This window comes from Lathyrus oleraceus, chromosome 7 (genome assembly GCF_024323335.1).
Source record: "Lathyrus oleraceus cultivar Zhongwan6 chromosome 7, CAAS_Psat_ZW6_1.0, whole genome shotgun sequence".
NCBI classification, from domain to species: Eukaryota; Viridiplantae; Streptophyta; class Magnoliopsida; order Fabales; family Fabaceae; genus Lathyrus; species Lathyrus oleraceus.
The window spans coordinates 189,092,176-189,114,904 of NC_066585.1; the positions used below are offsets into that span (position 1 = coordinate 189,092,176).

The 22,729-nt window shown below is 32.2% G+C and overlaps 1 protein-coding gene across 1 annotated transcript; it reads right to left on the minus strand.

The window, feature by feature from the left end:
* Nucleotides 1–11,472: 11,472 nt before the first annotated feature.
* On the minus strand, nt 11,473–12,099 carry LOC127100507 (uncharacterized). The gene is made up of 2 exons (XM_051037720.1): nt 12,047–12,099; nt 11,473–11,971 (listed from the first exon to the last, which is right to left on the minus strand). The coding sequence occupies exons 1-2, from the start codon at nt 12,076–12,078 to the stop codon at nt 11,659–11,661; spliced, it is 345 nt and encodes a 114-aa protein (XP_050893677.1). The 5' UTR covers nt 12,079–12,099; the 3' UTR covers nt 11,473–11,658.
* Between the last annotated feature and the right edge of the window lie 10,630 nt (nt 12,100–22,729).

Consider the following 22,729-nt stretch of genomic DNA (forward strand, 5'->3'; position numbering starts at 1 on the left):
ATTGACACAATTCCTCCTTGATTTGTTCCAACTGCAGTCTCGTGTAATGAGCACACTTGTATTCATCAAAGTACTACATAACAAAACATAATATGCATGATTTAGTTAAAAGTAATAAATAATATGAAATATTCGATAAATATTAAAACAAATTCTAAGTTATAAATCCATACCGTGATTGGAATCTCTATTTGATTCATATTAATGATTTCCCTCATAAACCTCATTACAAAGTATCCGCAATCGATACCGTTGCGCTGTAGAGGACACTACATAGAAAAATAAATAAGAATGTATAGTTATCTTTTCTTATCAAGTAGCATCACTATTATAAGCAAAATTGTGAAAATTAAAGTACCTGCACTTTTATCCACGTAATGTTGCTGGATTTAGTACGTGGTACTCGAGCTTGTCTTTGAGATCGGAACACTTTTATTGATCTAACAAAATAAAAACATATATTAGAATTAAAAAAAGTATGCGAGATCTAAACGCGGTAAAGTCATGTAATTGATATATTAGAATTTGGGCGGCATAACGGCATCGAATTACCGAATCCACAGATGTAATTACAATCAATTAATTCACAATGAAAAATGGTTGGCCGAAATATCCTAGCATTCATAACGCTTACAAATCCCATAGCCACACCCACACAATGACGACTTTTGGACTAAGTGGTTTATCATGAAAAGAAATTTGAAGACTACACTTGGAGTTCTAAACTGAAATGTCATCACCTATAAGCTTTTTTTTGAAAACAAAAGCAAACATGAAATGAGATCCTAACAATGTCAATTACGTTCAATGGAAATCTCTTTCTGTTACCCTATCAAGAGGAAACGAAACACATATTATAGCAGAAATTATACAAATGCAACAGGTCCAAAACCGACCTTACATGGTAACGTAATTAACATAGGCATATAACCGGAATATACATTATCATGTCTACATAACCAAACCAAAAATGAAAAGAAAGGTACATATTTTCGAAACAAATCCTTTATACAGAAGGGAACTAATTTGCAGATAAACAAATGGCCCTAAAAATGCTAAATACTGGAAAGGACCTAAAATCACGCAATCGACTCACATGAATCAACTAAATACAAATCCAAAAAATGATGAAAAATTAAAACAGGAGGTTCACAGAAATAAACAACAGCCACCAAGATTCATTCCAGGAGAAACCAACATCGTTACTGGAATGCAAAAATGTTTCAAACAGCCAGTTGATTTAATGATATTACCTTGTCTCCAAAGCCCTGCAAGCTTTTTACCAACCGTCCGTGAAGAACCGCAAATCTCTTTGGGACGCGATCCGATAAAGGACGGAAGATACGACGGGATGAAAATGAGGCGACTGGGTTCGGCGAAGAAGGGTTGAGGAGTGTACCGGTGAGCGACGGTGGTCGTTGGCGGCGATGAGTGGGTTTCGTTGATTTTCGTGTGGTGGGTCGTAAATCCGGAGGGTTTCAGGTTGGTGAGTGGAAGATGGTGGTTTGAGGGTTGTTTAGGGTGTTTCGTGACTTTGACGGCGGCGACGGAAGAAGAAGGTTTACGGATGGTGGCGAGCTCGGCGGCGATTGAGAGAGATGATGAAGGGTTTGGCGATGAAGAAGAAAGATAGGGTTTTTTAGGGTTCGTGAGGGATTTTGAGAGAGGCGGAATGAAGAGGAAAGTTGTGAGGATTTCGTTCAAGAGTGAGAGAGAGGTATTGTGAGCTGCCTTCTGAGTGAGGGAATCCGAGCGTGAGAGGATAGGAGGGATTTTATTTTTTTCTTTTTTGTCGTTTATGTGAGGAGGGACAGGTGAGTGGAAATTTCATAGATGTGAGACTGAGACCTATAAGAGCGCTTTTACCTTAAAAGCGCTTTCATAAGTCTGAAACCCATGAGACCTATAAGAGCGCTTTTACCTCAAAAGCGCTTTCATAAGTGTGAAACCCATGAGACCTATAAAAGCGCTTTTACCTTAAAAGTGCTTTCATAAGTGTGTGAGACTGAGACCTATAAGAGCGCTTTTACCTTAAAAGCGCTTTCATAAGTGTGAAACTCATAGATGTGAGACTGAGACCTATAAGAGCGCTTTTACCTTAAAAGCGCTTTCATAAGTGGAGACCTATAAGAGCGCTTTTACCTTAAAAGCGCTTTCTTTACATAGGCGAATTTTTTTTCAAGCTATTACAGCGCTTTTTTTAAAAAGCGCTTTCTTTTTGGTGCTGCCAAAAGCACTTTTTGGCGTAGTGTCTCTCTTACCCTATATAAGACCATCAATCCTCCCTTTCCTTCTCATCAAATCCCAAACTATCTTCTCTCAATACAATTCTTCAAGTTATCATAAATGGCTTCTTCCAAATTCTTCATCCTAGCTTTACTCTGTGTAGTAACAATGACAAGCATCAATGTCGATGCGCGTAGTCTTCTTCAAACAACCACACTACCAAACCCTACCATCCCATCTTTACTAAAATCAGATTTATCAGATTTACCTGTAATTCCATCATTGCCTAAAGGAAGTCTTCCACCATTTTCTAGCTTTCCATCCATTGATTCATCTTTCAACATTCCACCAGTGTCATCACCAGCTCCCACTCCAGTTCCCAGCACTCCCGAATCAACCAATTCCTTTTTCTCCTCCTTTCCATTTTTCTCCCAAACACTTTCAATCCATAAACCTTAAATAGGTTTCATTATGTATTCAAATAAATATATTCACTATAGTACACACATTGCCTCATTTATGTGATGAAATTATATGAGGTTATAATGATAGTAGTATTTTTATTGTATTAATTGTATGACTAAGAAATATAGTATGAATTACACCATAAGGGAAGTAAAGCGGATAATTACCGCTACTCCTTTTTGGATGATAAAGTTTATGTATTTTTAGTTGTTTTTCAAGTTACTTGACTCTATTGTTTTGTAATTTTATATATATTATATTAATAATGAATCACACATTTAGATACTACTTTGAAGACTCCTTTCTTCTTTTGGTTTAGTTCTTAATATTGTAATTTTTTTCTTAATTTTATTGTGTTTCATGTGATGTATTTTTACTTTTGAAGTAATTTTCGATGTTGTTTTCAACAATGGATTTCGTGATGGATCAAATATCCATCCATTTAAGAAAAAACAAAATGTTGAATATTTTAATTAAATACAAAGATCTTTGTAGAGAAACTTAAAGTAATTTGAACATAAGAGCAATTTTAAAATATGAAAACACATCAGAACAATTAAACTTTATAGACGTCATTTTAAAAAAAAAATGTAGGCATATAATAGTAAATTTATTTTGAGTTTGGTTTTGTTGAGAACTACAATTGTTATATTTTTCACCAAGGTTTATCTCTTTGATTATTCTGATTAGTTTTTTGTGAGTTGGTTGTCAAAATTGTTGTTTTCTTGAGTTTCCAATTTTTTTCTAGTTTGTGATTTGATTAATCAATATACTTATTAGAGAATTGGAAATTATAATATGTAAGTTTTAGGTGCATATTACTAATTTATCTAACTGCTTTTTAGTTTAATAGCTGAAATTTCAACATTGTGCCCCTGCAATGTGATATCCATGCTATTAATTGAGTTAATTTAAAGGGACTCCCGTCCATTCCTTTTTATTAAGTTTCACACTTTTGATAAAATTTTGTAATTTTTACAAAAAAATTAAAATTTTAAAGTAGTATTGATTACAGCTTTCTCAAAACTACCTATAAATATTTATTGCAAATAGAACAGAAGTCAAATAAATTAATAAATAGTTAAGGGTGTTATAAATTAAAGGATAATTATTGTTTGAAAAGTGGCAAATTTATTAGTTTTCTTTATATGTATAATAATCCAAAAAAAAAACTTAAAAAAGAACAGACTAAATACATCTAATCTTTAGGAGTTGCTTTGTTGATGAAGACTTGAGATAAAAAGTGTGTGTCTCTCAAAATCTCATGAGTTGATTACTTATTATAGGCCACTAATATAACCACATAAAATGCTTTCGTCAAAATCCAATACAGGAAGTTAAACAAAGTTAAGATTTCAAACGCTCTTAATGGTTCACCAAACTACCATCCTTCAAATATCTCACACAATATAAAACCATAGAGCATTCATTTTATTCTCATAAAATTCCAAAGAAAAATCTTTCAATACCAACGATATACTCTTACAATTCACCAAGTTATCAATGGCCTCAACAAAATCCTCCATCACTGCTTTACTTTTTGCTGTGACAATGTCAGGAACAAGTCTAGAAGCTCCTAATCTTTTGTAACCAACCACATAACTAATTTTACCTAAAATAAACACTTTGCAAAATCTAACAACATTTCCACCTTTACCTTCAATTCGAACATTGCCACCTTTACTTGGAAATATTCCAACATTGGCATCGCCAACTAAAACATTCCATCTCTTCCTAAACTCACTATGCCACTGCTTCCTAACTTTCCTACCAATATTCCATCTCTCAACATTCCACCTTGGTGTTATTACACCTTGCGTATGCGGAAGTTAATTGAGAGAAAGATAAAGAGAGTATTGGAGAGGAAGGGAAGAGAAGAGAGAGTGATGAATGAGAAGAGATGATTGTTATTATTGAAGGGGGTTGCTCAAAATTACATAAGTAGTTATTATTTATACACATATAGTAACTAACTAACTAACTAAGCTTGAATTAATACACACCATGCTCCCATAATCCAAACTTTCACCAAGTGATACACATCAGAAGCTATTACTTTAGACTCTGCATCTTCAGACTTTGCATCTTCAGACTCTAGTCACTCTGCAGAAGCTGCTTCAGACTCCAGCCACTCTTCAGAAGCTGGTTTAGACTCCAACCACTCTTTATAAGTTGCTTCTGACTCCAGTGATTCATAATTAGTTCCCACCTCTGACTCCTTCAGAAGTTGATGGTTCAGAAGCTAACAAAGCTTCAGAGGTCAGGCTATTCCATCCGCTGACTTCTTCGGAGGCTTCCGCTTCAGAGACTATGATGTTCTATCCTCTGACACCTTTAGAGGATGATTATTTCTAAATGTTAAGTAATACAAATTTCATGATGCTTAATAAACTTCATGACAAATTTTAAAGTAGCAAACTTCAACAAATTTGGTTTGTGAATTTCACTTAATTAACTTGATTTTATCATGATACTCAATTTGGGTTGCAAATTTCACCTAATTAACTTGATTTCAAAGTAGCCAACTCCTCGTGTGTTTTTTTTTGGAGATGTTATTGATTCTCTCTTTCTTGTTTTTCATTTGTACAGAGAATGGCCAAGAGGAGAGAGTAGGGTTTGTTAAACGTGAAACAATAGTTCCGTCAAGTATGGTTAAGAGTCGTGGGTGATTTAATTCAAAGCCCTAAAATCAATCTAGAAATTTTTAAAAAAAAAGGAAAGACTTGCAGGTCTAGAATAACATATCTACCTTCCTAGCCTATAGCATCTCAAATCTCTTCGTCATTATTGATAATTAGTTTCTCTTCCTCCTCCAGGAGATAGAGATTAAACATATTTGTCTTCGCTGACAACTTCTGTATTATTTCGTATGGTTATGGTTTAGAATATTTTTGGAAGGTAATATAGTTGTAAGGAAAAGAGTGATCGGGGTAACAAAATTTTAGGAGGGAATAATATTGTGTGGAAAATGAAATTTTAAAGTGGAAAAGGGAAATTTTGGGGGAATCGCTTTGAAAATAAAAATAGATGGAAGAAATAATTTGGATCTTTTTGTAAGTTAACATAGATGTTTTTGGTTTATATATTTTTGTAAGAGTGTAAATTTAAATACTGATAGAATTTTTTTAAACTATTATCATGATTATTTAACTTTTCCTTTTATTATAAATAAATATATACTTTCCATCTTTCATTTTTATTTTAAAATTATTAAAATATTTTTAATATTACTTTAGAATAAAGAGATGATAAAATAGGAAAAGTAATAATAATAATAATAATAATAATAATAATAATAATAATAATAATAATAATAATAATAATATAAATGGAAAGTAAAAAATAAAGAAGAAAAATTCAATTCTTGTTGCACGGAACCTATAAGTTATTTTTTTATACATGATCGATCATATACCTATGCTTATATTTATGTAGGTATATATCATTTATACTGATGGTTTTATTAGCCATCACTAACAGTGTCCGTTGGTATATGATAAAATTATTGTAATGGTCTATTGATGTTTCGTTGTACATGTAGGGAGTACTTCGATCTCCGTTAGTAATACCAATGAATATTCTAAAACTAAAGAGAGGTAAGTTGATTTGCTCTCAGTTACTTTGTTCTCGATTCAAATATGCATATATCGTCTTTATTTAATTCTTCGTTTGTTTGTTCATTTTCGATATGTGCTTTTTTTAGTTGTTTTGCTCGTTTGATGGTTGATACAGTTGAATAGATTTTGTGAACTGATGTTGAAGTATGCCTAGATTGCATATTAATTCATTTTTTGTACTCCTTTTAGTTTTTTTATATCTTTTATTCTTTTCTAATCTCATTTTATCATCTTTAATATATCATAGAGTTTATCGTGATGTATTTTATATGATTGTAACTTTCATTAGTCTCTTCAATTTGAAGTAAACATTAAAGTGTGAGCTTATCTAAACTCAAATAGCAATGCTAACACTTTTATTGTACAAATGCCACTTCCTACATTTATAGCTCAGTAGCTTGCTTACAAGATGGTTTGTCTATTTATTAAATTGTTAGATTTTAGATTTCTAGAGCCCAAATATAGGAAGGATTGTCAAATAATATGATCTTCATCCCACCTACAATCTTAAATAAAATTGTTAATAGGAAATAGAAGAAGAAAAATCATCGTATTCTGACCTTTATAATTAGCCAACAAATTTAACCACAAAATACTTTTAGCAAAGTAAAATATAGAAAGCTATACTAATCTCTCTTACCCTATATAAGACCATCAATCCTCCCTTTCCTTCTCATCAAATCCCAAACTATTTTCTCTCAATACAATTCTTCAAGTTATCATAAATGGCTTCCTCCAAATTCTTCATCCTAGCTTTACTCTTTGTCGTAACAATGACAAGCATCAATGTCGATGCGCGTAGTCTTCTTCAAACAACCACACTACCAAACCCTACCATCCCATCTTTACCAAAATCAGATTTATCAGATTTACCTGTAATTCCATCATTGCCTAAAGGAAGTCTTCCACCATTTTCTAGCTTTCCATCCATTGATTCATCTTTCAACATTCCACCAGTGTCATCACCAGCTCCCACTCCAGTTCCCAGCACTCCCGAATCAACCAATTCCTTTTTCTCCTCCTTTCCATTTTTCTCCCAAACACTTTCAATCCATAAACCTTAAATAGGTTTCATTATGTATTCAAATAAATATATTCACTATAGTACACACATTGCCTCATTTATGTGATGAAATTATATGAGGTTATAATGATAGTAGTATTTTTATTGTATTAATTGTATGACTAAGAAATATAGTATGAATTACACCATAAGGGAAGTAAAGCGGATAATTACCGCTACTCCTTTTTGGATGATAAAGTTTATGTATTTTTAGTTGTTTTTCAAGTTACTTGACTCTATTGTTTTGTAATTTTATATATATTATATTAATAATGAATCACACATTTAGATACTACTTTGAAGACTCCTTTCTTCTTTTGGTTTAGTTCTTAATATTGTAATTTTTTTCTTAATTTTATTGTGTTTCATGTGATGTATTTTTACTTTTGAAGTAATTTTCGATGTTGTTTTCAACAATGGATTTCGTGAAGGATCAAATATCCATCCATTTAAGAAAAAACAAAATGTTGAATATTTTAATCAAATACAAAGATCTTTGTAGAGAAACTTAAAGTAATTTGAACATAAGAGCAATTTTAAAATATGAAAACACATCAGAACAATTAAACTTTATAGACGTCATTTTAAAAAAAAAATGTAGGCATATAATAGTAAATTTATTTTGGGTTTGGTTTTGTTGAGAACTACAATTGTTATATTTTTCATCAAGGTTTATCTCTTTGATTATTGTGATAAGTTTTTTGTGAGTTAGTTGTCAAAATTGTTGTTTTCTTGAGTTTCCAATTTTTTTCTAGTTTGTGATTTGATTAATCAATATACTTATTAGAGAATTGGAAATTATAATATGTAAGTTTTAGGTGCATATTACTAATTTATCTAACTGCTTTTTAGTTTAATAGCTGAAATTTCAATATTGTGCCCCTGCAATGTGATATCCATGCTATTAATTGAGTTAATTTAAAGGGACTCCCGTCCATTCCTTTTTTCTAAGTTTCACACTTTTGATAAAATTGTGTAATTTTTACAAAAAAAAATAAAATTTTAAAGTAGTATTGATTACAGCTTTCTCAAAACTACCTATAAATATTTATTGCAAATAGAACAGAAGTCAAATAAATTAATAAATAGTTAAGGGTGTTATAAATTAAAGGATAATTATTGTTTGAAAAGTGGAAAATTTATTAGTTTTCTTTATATGTATAATAATCCAAAAAAAAAAACTTAAAAAAGAACATACTAAATACATCTAATCTTTAGGAGTTGGTTTGTTGATGAAGACTTGAGATAAAAAGAATGTGTCTCTCAAAATCTCATGAGTTGATTCATTACAACAAACAAGACCTTAGACAGCGCTTTTTTTAGCCTTAGACAGCGCTTTAAAGCGCTGTCTAAACCTCCGCTGCTAAAGGTTTAGACAGCGTTTTTTTAAATCTTAAAAGCGCTGTCTAAGCCCCCCCCCCCCCTTAGACAGCGCTTTGGCCAAAAGCGCTTTATAAGACCCTCTTATTTTAAATTTTTTAGGTATACCTTAGACCCACCCCCTTAGACAGCGCTTTTGAAAAGCGCTGTCTAAGCCCCACCCCCTTAGACAGCGCTTTGGCCAAAAGCGCTTTCTAAGACCCTCCTATTTTAATTTTTTTAGGTATACCTTAGACAGCGCTTTTCAAAAAGCGCTGTCTAAGCCCCCCCTTAGACAGCGCTTTTGCCTAAAGCGCTTTCTAATCCCCCCCTTAGACAGCGCTTTTTACAAAAGCGCTGTCTAAGGTATACGAAAATTTTTGAAGCTTTTGTTTTAAACCACATTTTTTCCAGGTTTATAAACCAGAATTTCTACCTGTTTTCAACCAGATTTTGACAGACAATTATCACATTTTATATAAGCCCTTAGTATCATCGGGAGATAAAGACTGAGATAGCTCCTCCTGAAAAATCAGATGAATACCGTATACTTATCAAATATTTGTGTATAAAAATGTTATTCAATTAATGAAAAAATGTTATACTTACACATTTCTGGTATACGTGTAAAACTTCTTCTTGAGGAACTCCAGATTTGCCCACACGGGCTTCCTTCCACAAAACATGTGCAGGAAGAGATGTTTCTGAACTTTCCTCCTTCTGCAGCTACACATTAAATCATACAATTTGATCAGATAAAACTAATATATGATGAACAAATTTGTTATCGCAATTTATAAATACTTACCATGGATTGTTCTAAGCGTCCATATCCGACACGTCCTTTTCGGTACGGATATGCGGGACTTGATGCTCTTTCCCGATTTGTAGCACTTATTCTTTGAAAAACCGGGTCTTTTCTTTTGGATTTGAAAGCTTCCCATTCTTCAGCCGATATCAAACTTTCATATTTTTTAGGAAGCTCCGCATCCACAAAATTACCATCCGCATCCTTAAGGAACTTGGATGATAAAAATGTCTGAAACCCTCTTAGAAGCTTTCCGGCCAATTTCATACAAAAACCTCTTCTTTCTTCTTCGATGTTAAAACATCGCTAAGAAAAACATACAGATTGATAGTTAGTATCGGTAATTGAAAAAACATAATTGATACCGTATAATTAAGGGCCAAATGATTGTACCTTTATCTCACTCCAAATTTTTTCTTTGGACTCATTCAGCTCTTTGTTTCTCCAATCATCACATGTAATGGGAATTTCATTCCTTACTAGTGCACCGATAAAACTAGTTAAGGTATGCCCATTAGGTTCTATAAGCTGTCCCTGGTTGCTCCAATAGACATCTAGTATGATGCCTCGAGATCTTCCTTGGACCACCCTTCTCATTATTGTGATGCCTCTTCGAATTTCTTCTTCCGCGGATACTTTTTTACTAACTTCCTCATGTTGGTCATCAGCCATGTCTAACCTGTAATAAACCAAGGAAACCATCAAATATCAAATATAACTTATAATCAAAGCAATTGAAAACAAAAAAATAAAGAAATCATGCATTATCAGATATAACTTATAATAAAAGCATTTGAAAACAAAAATATAACGAAATCATGCATTATCAGATATAACTTATAATCAAAGCAATTGAAAACAAAAAAATAAAGAAATCATGCATTATCAGATATAACTTATAATCAAAGCAATTGAAAACAAAAATATAATGAAATCATGCATTATCACATATAACTTATAATCAAAACAATTGAAAAAAAAAATAAAGAAACCATGGATAATTTACCTAAGTCACTAACATCTCTTTCTTTTCTTTGTTGGAATATTAATCACTTGTTTCTTAGCAATGCGTACGGATGAATTGATCCAAATTCCAAGAGCAGCCTGCATAGCCTGCATTGCAGCACAGCCAATGATCACATAATCAAAAGAAAAACCAAAATAATTGATAAGTAGTAAATAATATAAGCAATAATAATAACAATAAGAGTACTGTTCCCAATCCCCGGTGTCTTAAGAACAAATCTTACATAACTACAAAATAAAAAACAGGGCAAAGCCTTACATTGTACATGATAAAATACAATGAGTGTCTATAAGAAAGGTACTAAATTTAGTCTTCAAAAATAATCATTTTAGTATAGTTTCTAGGGATGTATTAGTTCTCATTAGGCACAATTTCGACCTAAATTGTAAACTTTTTAACACTATTTGACACTCAACGTTATTCAGACACTCCTAAACTTCTTTATCATAAAATCATTTACTGAAATTAATAGAGTAAATAAGCATTTTAATCCTCAAAATTATAAGAATCAAACAACTTAGTCCTTTCAATTAAAGAACACAGTCAATTTATTCCATACACCAAAAAATCTACTAAGAAAACATCCATCAAAACCAATAGAATAGAAGACTTACTACATATTGCCTTAAAAATGGTCATATGAGGATACATCAAGACATGCTAAATTCAGAAGAAGAAAAAAAATAGCCTATGTTTTTGGTAACACGGCGGGTCACCGCTGCCGCACGTTTAAGTCCTTTTTCACTGTGATTTTGAGAAGTTGGTATGTGTAGCTTACGCCCCACTGTAATGAACTAAAACTAAGACTATGTTTGGATTGATGAAATGGAATAACCTTATGTTCCATGTTTGGATTGGTAAAAGAGCATGGAAACTCCATCCAATTTCATCACTTACTCTCGTTTTTGTACACCTATTGAATTGAGCATAATAACAATTTTATTACATTCCGTCCTAAAATATCCAAACAAAGATATCTAATCCGCTCCGCTCAATTCCACTCTATCACATTCCGCCCTACTTAGTTCGTTTTAAAATATCCAAACATAGCCTAATTTGTTATTAAATTGACCCAAACATTATAATTTCAAGACTAAAATACGGATACACTAAAAAAAGTTGATATCAAATGCACTGTGATCATGATAATGATGATATAAGGGATTGAACTGAAAATGTAACTTGTGATAAAACAAAAACGAATAACTACCTCATCAGACATAAAAGGGGTCAAGTTCGGAGCAAAAGCAGCCAAAACAGCAGAAGCAGTAGCAGGACCAACTCCTTTCAACGCACTTAACTCAGAAATCGCTTTCTCCACATCAGGAAGACTCTCAAAAGCTTTCTCAGAAGCACGTTTCACAACAGCATCTTCTATCGAAGAGACAAAATCCAACAAACGCGGCCTAAAAAGCAAAAAAAAATGGTTGAACGATAAAATAACAATAATCGAACAAATGGTGACGAATTAAAGTAGCTACCTCCATTTTCCACGGGTGAGTTTCCATTGCATGAGTTTGGAAAGTTCTTGAGTGGTGATACCTTTCTCAACCAATTTGAATTATACTCTATGAATGAATTGAATATTTATGATACCTTTCTCAACCATTTTCCCTCTATGGATCACAGCAATCATGTCAGCATTTCTAATTGTACTCAAGCGATGTGCAACAACAACCGTGGTTCGATTGACCATGATCCTATCTAGAGCCTCTTGAACTACTCTTTCAGATTCTGCATCAAGTGCACTTGTAGCTTCATCTAGAAGAAGAATTCTTGGATTCTTAAGGATTGCCCTTGCGATTGCAATGCGCTGCTTCTGCCCACCAGATAGCTGAGTTCCATGGTCACCAACCATTGTATCCAATCCCTGGATTCAAAAATTAAAAAGCTCCAAGGTGAGAAATCCAGAAATATCAATTAGTATTAATTTTGAAATTGATGTACTAAACTTTTCTTATTAGAGATAAAGTTAGTTATTAATAATATGGTATCAGAACTTGGTTAGATTCTAGAACCTGTGGCAATTTATCAATGAATTTGGCAGCATTTGCAAGTTCAGATGCAGATCTTATCTCTTCAATTATCGCGCCATCTTTACCGTAAGCAATGTTCTCCTTGATGCTGGAAGAAAACAACACTGGCTCCTGGCTGACAAGACCGATTTTCCCTCTGATCCATCTGAGCTGAAACTCTTTCAAGTTAATCCCATCAATAAGAACTTCACCTGCCTGTGGATCATAGAATCTTTCTACCAAACTGATAACTGTGGACTTTCCACTTCCACTTTGTCCAACTAACGCCGCAGTTGTACCGCTCGGTATATGAAGAGAGAATCCATTGAATATCAGCTCTTCGGGTCTTGCAGGATAACTAAAATAAACTTCCTTTAACTCAACTTGACCTTGAATGTCTTCCAATGTTTTTCCATTTGGATCATAAGTATCTATCTCTGGTTTCCTCTTAATTGTCTCAAACATTTTGTAAGCCGCCGCCTGACCCGCCGCAAAAGCACTTAGACTTGGTGATGCCTGGCCTAGAGACCTACAAAAAAACACATTTCCATCATAAGAAAAAAATCATCTAAATAAGAAATTTTCTAACTTCTTTGGCAAGAAAAGTCATACAAATTATGGTTACTTACATGGAAGCAGTTAACACGGCGATAATCACATTAATCACGGTGCCGCCATTATATCCTTTTTCGATTATCATCTTTGCGCCAAACCATACCGCTAAAGCATAACCACAGAAAATAACAAACATAACTGTGCCTAGGCCTACTCCAGCTATAGTACCTTCAAAAACACCTGATTTGTAAGCATCTACAAGAAATACTTTATAACTAGACACTGCTTGCTTTTCACCAGTAAAGGATGCAACCTGAACAAATACACAAGACAAGCAGTTAGAATACATGTTTGTTACAATTTTGACGGCAGAACCAAATACAACTCATAAGTTAAAGAATTTTGCAAATATCTAACAACTTACAGTTCTTATTGAGCCAATTGTTTGTTCAACAACATGTGCAGCTTTCGCATAAGCGGTTTGACCTTTAGAAGCCATCTTGCCTATGATAACAGCCATGGCAGCACCTGACACAGCGAGAAGCGGAAGAGTCGACATCATAACAAGAGTAAGAAGCCGCCCTTTGGTAAATGCTATTGCAAAACCACCAATGAATGTTGCTATCAATTGCAGAAATTTCCCAACCTGTTTTCTCAAACACAAAATTTAACCTTCAATCAGTAAATTAAATTCAAACTATCTAACCTTTTACTCCAAAATCATAATCTACATTCATCTCCAAAATACATACCTTCTCACCCATGGCATCTTGAATTAGAACAGTATCACCAGACATTCTTCCTACAACTTCTCCTGTGTTTGTTTCTTTATCAAAGAATGCAACATCTTGTCTTAGTATTGTTTTCAAATACAATCCTCTAATTCTCGCCGCTTGTCTTTCTCCGGTGACCATCCAACAACTCACCTCTTAAAACAGAAAAAAAATTCACAATTTTAGTATCTTTTTTCTTCATATATCTATAAAACTATCATCATCATCTTAATTACAAAATATATATACTTACGTAAAAATGCTGCCACACCACATCCTACGGCCAAATAAACAAATCTCAGAGATACCTGTAATGAATTTCATCATCAAAATAAATCAGATGAAAGGGTTTCGTTGGTGAATGAGAGAAGGGAGTTCGTTGCAGTAGAATTGGTTGAGAGAAACCAGATCGGGTTTTTTCTTAGTGAGAGAAAGAGATTGGATTTGAGATGGGTATGTAGAGAGTGCTGGAGGGGTTTAATCGCAGGAGGGAAAACAAAAAGAACTGAGAACGAAAATAGAAGTCTGAAATTTAATTTTAATTAGACCTTAGACAGCGCTTTTGTGGAAAGCGCTTTCTAAGATATGCCTTAGACAGCGCTTTCCAAAAGCGCTTTCTAAACCCCCACCTTAGACAGCGCTTTTGGTTTTAATTTTTTTTTAATTGAAAGACTTTAAACAGCGCTTTCTCAAAAGCGCTGACTAAGGTCTATATTTAAAAGCGCTTTCATTATTTTTTTAGAACATTTTCCGTGTTTTATTTTTATTTTAACCTTAGACAGCGCTTTCTTTTAAAAGCGCTGTCTAAGATGCGTTGTTAAAAAACCTTTTTGGCGTAGTGATTACTTATTGTAGGCCACTAATATAAGAACATAAAATGCTTTCGTCAAAATCCAATACAGGACGTTAAACAAAGTTAAGATTTCAAACGCTCTTAATGGTTCACCAAACTACCATCCTTCAAATATCTCACATAATATAAAACCATAGAGCATTCAATTTATTCTCATAAAATTCCAAAGAAAAATCGTTTAATACCAACGATATACTCTTACAATTCACCAAGTTATCAATGGCCTCAACAAAATCCTTCATCACTGCTTTACTTTTTGTTGTGACAATGTCAAGAACAAGTCTAGAAGCTCCTAATCTTTTGTAAACAACCACATAACTAATTTTACCTAAAATAAACACTTTGCAAAATCTAACAACATTTCCACCTTTACCTTCAATTCGAACATTGCCACCTTTACTTGGAAATATTCCAACATTGGCATCGCCAACTAAAAAATTCCATCTCTTCCTAAACTCATTATGCCACTGCTTCCTAACTTTCCTACCAATATTCCATCTCTCAACATTCCACCTTGGTGTTATTACACCTTGCGTATGCGGAAGTTAATTGAGAGAAAGATAAAGAGAGTATTGGAGAGGAAGGGAAGAGTTGACAGAGTGATGAATGAGAAGAGATGATTGTTATTATTGAAGGGGGTTGTTCAAAATTACATAAGTAGTTAGTATTTATACACATATAGTAACTAACTAACTAACTAAGCTTGAATTAATACACACCATGCTCCCTTAATCCAAACTTTCACCAAGTGATACACATCAGAAGCTATTACTTTAGACTCTGCATCTTCAGACTCTGCATCTTCAGACTCTAGTCACTCTGCAGAAGCTGCTTCAGACTCCAGCCACTCTTCAGAAGCTGGTTTAGACTCCAACCACTCTTTATAAGTTGCTTCTGACTCCAATGATTCATAATTAGTTCCCACCTCTGACTCCTTCAGAAGTTGATGGTTCAGAAGCTAACAAAGCTTCAGAGGTCAGGCTATTCCATCCGCTGACTCCTTCAGAGGCTTCCGCTTCAGAGATTATGATGTTCTATCCTCTGACACCTTTAGAGGATGATTATTTCTAAATGTTAAGTAATACAAATTTCATGATGCTTAATAAACTTCATGACAAATTTTAAAGTAGCAAACTTCAACAAATTTGGGTTGTGAATTTCACCTAATTAACTTGATTTTATCATGATACTCAATTTGGGTTGCAAATTTCACCTAATTAACTTGATTTCAAAGTAGCCAACTCCTCGTGTTTTTTTTTTGGAGATGTTATTGATTCTCTCTTTCTTGTTTTTCATTTGTACAGAGAATGGCCAAGAGGAGAGAGTAGGGTTTGTTGAACGTGAAACAATAGTTCCGTCAAGTATGGTTAAGAATCGTGGGTGATTTAATTCAAAGCCCTAAAATCAATCTAGAAATTTAAAAAAAAAAGGAAAGACTTGCAGGTCTAGAATAACATATCTACCTTCCTAGCCTATAGCATCTCAAATATCTTCGTCATTATTGATAATTAGTTTCTCTTCCTCCTCCAGGAGATAGAGATTAAACATATTTGTCTTCGCTGACAACTTCTGTATTATTTCGTATGGTTATGGTTTAGAATATTTTTGGATGGTAATATAGTTGTAAGAAAAAGAGTGATCGGGGTAACAAAATTTTAGGAGGGAATAATATTGTGTGGAAAATGAAATTTTAAAGAGGAAAAGGGAAATTTTTGGGGAATCGCTTTGAAAATAAAAACAGATGGAAGAAATAATTTGGATCTTTTTGTAAGTTAACATAGATGTTTTTGGTTTATATATTTTTGTAAGAGTGTAAATTTAAATACTGATAGAATTTTTATAAACTATTATCATGATTATTTAACTTTTCCTTTTATTATAAATAAATATATACTTTCCATCTTTCATTTTTATTTTAAAATTATTAAAATATTTTTAATATTACTTTAGAATAAAGAGATGATAAAATAGGAAAGTAATAATAATAATAATAATAATAATAATAATAATAATATAAATGGAAAGTAAAAAATAAAGAAGAAAAATTCAATTCTTGTTGCACGGAACCTATAAGTTATTTTTTTATACATGATCGATCATATACCTATGTTTATATTTATGTAGGTATATATCATTTATACTGATGGTTTTATTAGCCATCACTAACAGTGTCCGTTGGTATATGATAAAATTATTGTAATGGTCTATTGATGTTTCGTTGTACATGTAGGGAGTACTTCGATCTCCGTTAGTAATACCAATGAATATTCTAAAACTAAAGAGAGGTAAGTTGATTTGCTCTCAGTTACTTTGTTCTCGATTCAAATATGCATATATCGTCTTTATTTAGTTCTTCGTTTGTTTGTTCATTTTCGATATGTGCTTTTTTTAGTTGTTTTGCTCGTTTGATGGTTGATACAGTTGAATAGATTTTGTGAACTGATGTTGAAGTATGCCTAGATTGCATATTAATTCATTTTTTGTACTCCTTTTAGTTTTTTTTATATCTTTTATTCTTTTCTAATCTCATTTTATCATCTTTAATATATTATAGAGTTTATCGTGATGTATTTTATATGATTGTAACTTTCATTAGTCTCTTCAATTTGAAGTAAACATTAAAGTGTGAGCTTATCTAAACTCAAATAGCAATGCTAACACTTTTATTGTACAAATGCCACTTCCTACATTTATAGCTCAGTAGCTTGCTTACAAGATGGTTTGTCTATTTATTAAATTGTTAGATTTTAGATTTCTAGAGCCCAAATATAGGAAGGATTGTCAAATAATATGATCTTCATCCCACCTACAATCTTAAATAAAATTGTTAATAGGAAATAGAAGAAGAAAAATCATCGTATTCTGACCTTTATAATTAGCCAACAAATTTAACCACAAAATACTTTTAGCAAAGTAAAATATAGAAAGCTATACTAATCTCTCTTACCCTATATAAGACCATCAGTCCTCCCTTTCCTTCTCATCAAATCCCAAACTATCTTCTCTCAATACAATTCTTCAAGTTATCATAAATGGCTTCCTCCAAATTCTTCATCCTAGCTTTACTCTTTGTCGTAACAATGACAAGCATCAATGTCGATGCGCGTAGTCTTCTTCAAACAACCACACTACCAAACCCTACCATCCCATCTTTACCAAAATCAGATTTATCAGATTTACCTGTAATTCCATCATTGCCTAAAGGAAGTCTTCCACCATTTTCTAGCTTTCCATCCATTGATTCATCTTTCAACATTCCACCAGTGTCATCACCAGCTCCCACTCCAGTTCCCAGCACTCCCGAATCAACCAATTCCTTTTTCTCCTCCTTTCCATTTTTCTCCCAAACACTTTCAATCCATAAACCTTAAATAGGTTTCATTATGTATTCAAATAAATATATTCACTATAGTACACACATTGCCTCATTTATGTGATGAAATTATATGAGGTTATAATGATAGTAGTATTTTTATTGTATTAATTGTATGACTAAGAAATATAGTATGAATTACACCATAAGGGAAGTAAAGCGGATAATTACCGCTACTCCTTTTTGGATGATAAAGTTTATGTATTTTTAGTTGTTTTTCAAGTTACTTGACTCTATTGTTTTGTAATTTTATATATATTATATTAATAATGAATCACACATTTAGATACTACTTTGAAGACTCCTTTCTTCTTTTGGTTTAGTTCTTAATATTGTAATTTTTTTCTTAATTTTATTGTGTTTCATGTGATGTATTTTTACTTTTGAAGTAATTTTCGATGTTGTTTTCAACAATGGATTTCGTGAAGGATCAAATATCCATCTATTTAAGAAAAAACAAAATGTTGAATATTTTAATCAAATACAAAGATCTTTGTAGAGAAACTTAAAGTAATTTGAACATAAGTGCAATTTTAAAATATGAAAACACATCAGAACAATTAAACTTTATAGACGTCATTTTAAAAAAAAAATGTAGGCATATAATAGTAAATTTATTTTGAGTTTGGTTTTGTTGAGAACTACAATTGTTATATTTTTCACCAAGGTTTATCTCTTTGATTATTGTGATAAGTTTTTTGTGAGTTAGTTGTCAAAATTGTTGTTTTCTTGAGTTTCCAATTTTTTTTCTAGTTTGTGATTTGATTAATCAATATACTTATTAGAGAATTGGAAATTATAATATGTAAGTTTTAGGTGCATATTACTAATTTATCTAACTGCTTTTTAGTTTAATAGCTGAAATTTCAATATTGTGCCCCTGCAATGTGATATCCATGCTATTAATTGAGTTAATTTAAAGGGACTCCCGTCCATTCCTTTTTATTAAGTTTCACACTTTTGATAAAATTTTGTAATTTTTACAAAAAAATTAAAATTTTAAAGTAGTATTGATTACAGCTTTCTCAAAACTACCTATAAATATTTATTGCAAATAGAACAGAAGTCAAATAAATTAATAAATAGTTAAGGGTGTTATAAATTAAAGGATAATTATTGTTTTAAAAGTGGCAAATTTATTAGTTTTCTTTATATGTATAATAATCCAAAAAAAAAACTTAAAGAAGAACAGACTAAATACATCTAATCTTTAGGAGTTGGTTTGTTGATGAAGACTTGAGATAAAAAGTGTGTGTCTCTCAAAATCTCATGAGTTGATTACTTATTGTAGGCCACTAATATAACCACATAAAATGCTTTCGTCAAAATCCAATACAGGAAGTTAAACAAAGCTAAGATTTCAAACGCTCTTAATGGTTCACCAAACTACCATCCTTCAAATATCTCACATAATATAAAACCATATAGCATTCATTTTATTCTCATAAAATTCCAAAGAAAAATCTTTCAATACCAACGATATACTCTTACAATTCACCAAGTTATCAATGGCCTCAACAAAATCCTCCATCACTGCTTTACTTTTTGCTGTGACAATGTCAGGAACAAGTCTAGAAGCTCCTAATCTTTTGTAAACAACCACATAACTAATTTTACCTAAAATAAACACTTTGCAAAATCTAACAACATTTCCACCTTTACCTTCAATTCGAACATTGCCACCTTTACTTGGAAATATTCCAACATTGGCATCGCCAACTAAAACATTCCATCTCTTCCTAAACTCATTATGCCACTGCTTCCTAACTTTCCTACCAATATTCCATCTCTCAACATTCCACCTTGGTGTTATTACACCTTGCGTATGCGGAAGTTAATTGAGAGAAAGATAAAGAGAGTATTGGAGAGGAAGGGAAGAGAAGAGAGAGTGATGAATGAGAAGAGATGATTGTTATTATTGAAGGGGATTGTTCAAAATTACATAAGTAGTTAGTATTTATACACATATAGTAACTAACTAACTAATTAAGCTTGAATTAATACACACCATGCTCCCTTAATCCAAACTTTCACCAAGTGATACAAATCAGAAGCTATTACTTTAGACTCTGCATCTTCAGACTCTGCATCTTCAGACTCTAGCCACTCTGCAGAAGCTGCTTCAGACTCCAGCCACTCTTCAGAAGCTGGTTTAGACTCCAACCACTCTTTATAAGTTGCTTCTGACTCCAGTGATTCATAATTAGTTCCCACCTCTGACTCCTTCAGAAGTTGATGGTTCAGAAGCTAACAAAGCTTCAGAGGTCAGGCTATTCCATCCGCTGACTCCTTCAGAGGCTTCCGCTTCAGAGACTATGATGTTCTATCCTCTGACACCTTTAGAGGATGATTATTTCTAAATGTTAAGTAATACAAATTTCATGATGCTTAATAAACTTCATGACAAATTTTAAAGTAGCAAACTTCAACAAATTTGGGTTGTGAATTTCACCTAATTAACTTGATTTTATCATGATACTCAATTTGGGTTGCAAATTTCACCTAATTAACTTGATTTCAAAGTAGCCAACTCCTCGTGTTTTTTTTTTTGGAGATGTTATTGATTCTCTCTTTCTTGTTTTTCATTTGTACAGAGAATGGCCAAGAGGAGAGAGTAGGGTTTGTTGAACGTGAAACAATAGTTCCGTCAAGTATGGTTAAGAGTCGTGGGTGATTTAATTCAAAGCCCTAAAATCAATCTAGAAATTTTAAAAAAAAAAAGGAAAGACTTGCAGGTCTAGAATAACATATCTACCTTCCTAGCCTATAGCATCTCAAATCTCTTCGTCATTATTGATAATTAGTTTCTCTTCCTCCTCCAGGAGATAGAGATTAAACATATTTGTCTTCGCTAACAACTTCTGTATTATTTCGTATGGTTATGGTTTAGAATATTTTTGGATGGTAATATAGTTGTAAGAAAAAGAGTGATCGGGGTAACAAAATTTTAGGAGGGAATAGTATTGTGTGGAAAATGAAATTTTAAAGAGGAAAAGGGAAATTTTGGGGGAATCGCTTTGAAAATAAAAACAGATGGAAGAAATAATTTGGATCTTTTTGTAAGTTAACATAGATGTTTTTGGTTTATATATTTTTGTAAGAGTGTAAATTTAAATACTGATAGAATTTTTTTAAACTATTATCATGATTATTTAACTTTTCCTTTTTTTATAAATAAATATATACTTTCCATCTTTCATTTTTATTTTAAAATTATTAAAATATTTTTAATATTACTTTAGAATAAAGAGATGATAAAATAGGAAAAGTAATAATAGTAATAATAATAATAATAATAATAATAATAATAATAATAATAATAATAATAATAATAAATGGAAAGTAAAAAATAAAGAAGAAAAATTCAATTCTTGTTGCACGGAACCTATAAGTTATTTTTTTATACATGATCGATCATATACCTATGTTTATATTTATGTAGGTATATATCATTTATACTGATGGTTTTATTAGCCATCACTAACAGTGTCCGTTGGTATATGATAAAATTATTGTAATGGTCTATTGATGTTTCGTTGTACATGTAGGGAGTATTTCGATCTCCGTTAGTAATACCAATGAATATTTTAAAACTAAAGAGAGGTAAGTTGATTTGCTCTCAGTTACTTTGTTCTCGATTCAAATATGCATATATCGTCTTTATTTAGTTCTTCGTTTGTTTGTTCATTTTCGATATGTGCTTTTTTTAGTTGTTTTGCTCGTTTGATGGTTGATACAGTTGAATAGATTTTGTGAACTGATGTTGAAGTATGCCTAGATTGCATATTAATTCATTTTTTGTACTCCTTTTAGTTTTTCTTATATCTTTTATTCTTTTCTAATCTCATTTTATCATCTTTAATATATTATAGAGTTTATCGTGATGTATTTTATATGATTGTAACTTTCATTAGTCTCTTCAATTTGAAGTAAACATTAAAGTGTGAGCTTATCTAAACTCAAATAGCAATGCTAACACTTTTATTGTACAAATGCCACTTCCTACATTTATAGCTCAGTAGCTTGCTTACAAGATGGTTTGTCTATTTATTAAATTGTTAGATTTTAGATTTCTAGAGCCCAAATATAGGAAGGATTGTCAAATAATATGATCTTCATCCCACCTACAATCTTAAATAAAATTGTTAATAGGAAATAGAAGAAGAAAAATCATCGTATTCTGACCTTTATAATTAGCCAACAAATTTAACCACAAAATACTTTTAGCAAAGTAAAATATAGAAAGCTATACTAATCTCTCTTACCCTATATAAGACCATCAATCCTCCCTTTCCTTCTCATCAAATCCCAAACTATTTTCTCTCAATACAATTCTTCAAGTTATCATAAATGGCTTCCTCCAAATTCTTCATCCTAGCTTTACTCTTTGTCGTAACAATGACAAGCATCAATGTCGATGCGCGTAGTCTTCTTCAAACAACCACACTACCAAACCCTACCATCCCATCTTTACCAAAATCAGATTTATCAGATTTACCTGTAATTCCATCATTGCCTAAAGGAAGTCTTCCACCATTTTCTAGCTTTCCATCCATTGATTCATCTTTCAACATTCCACCAGTGTCATCACCAGC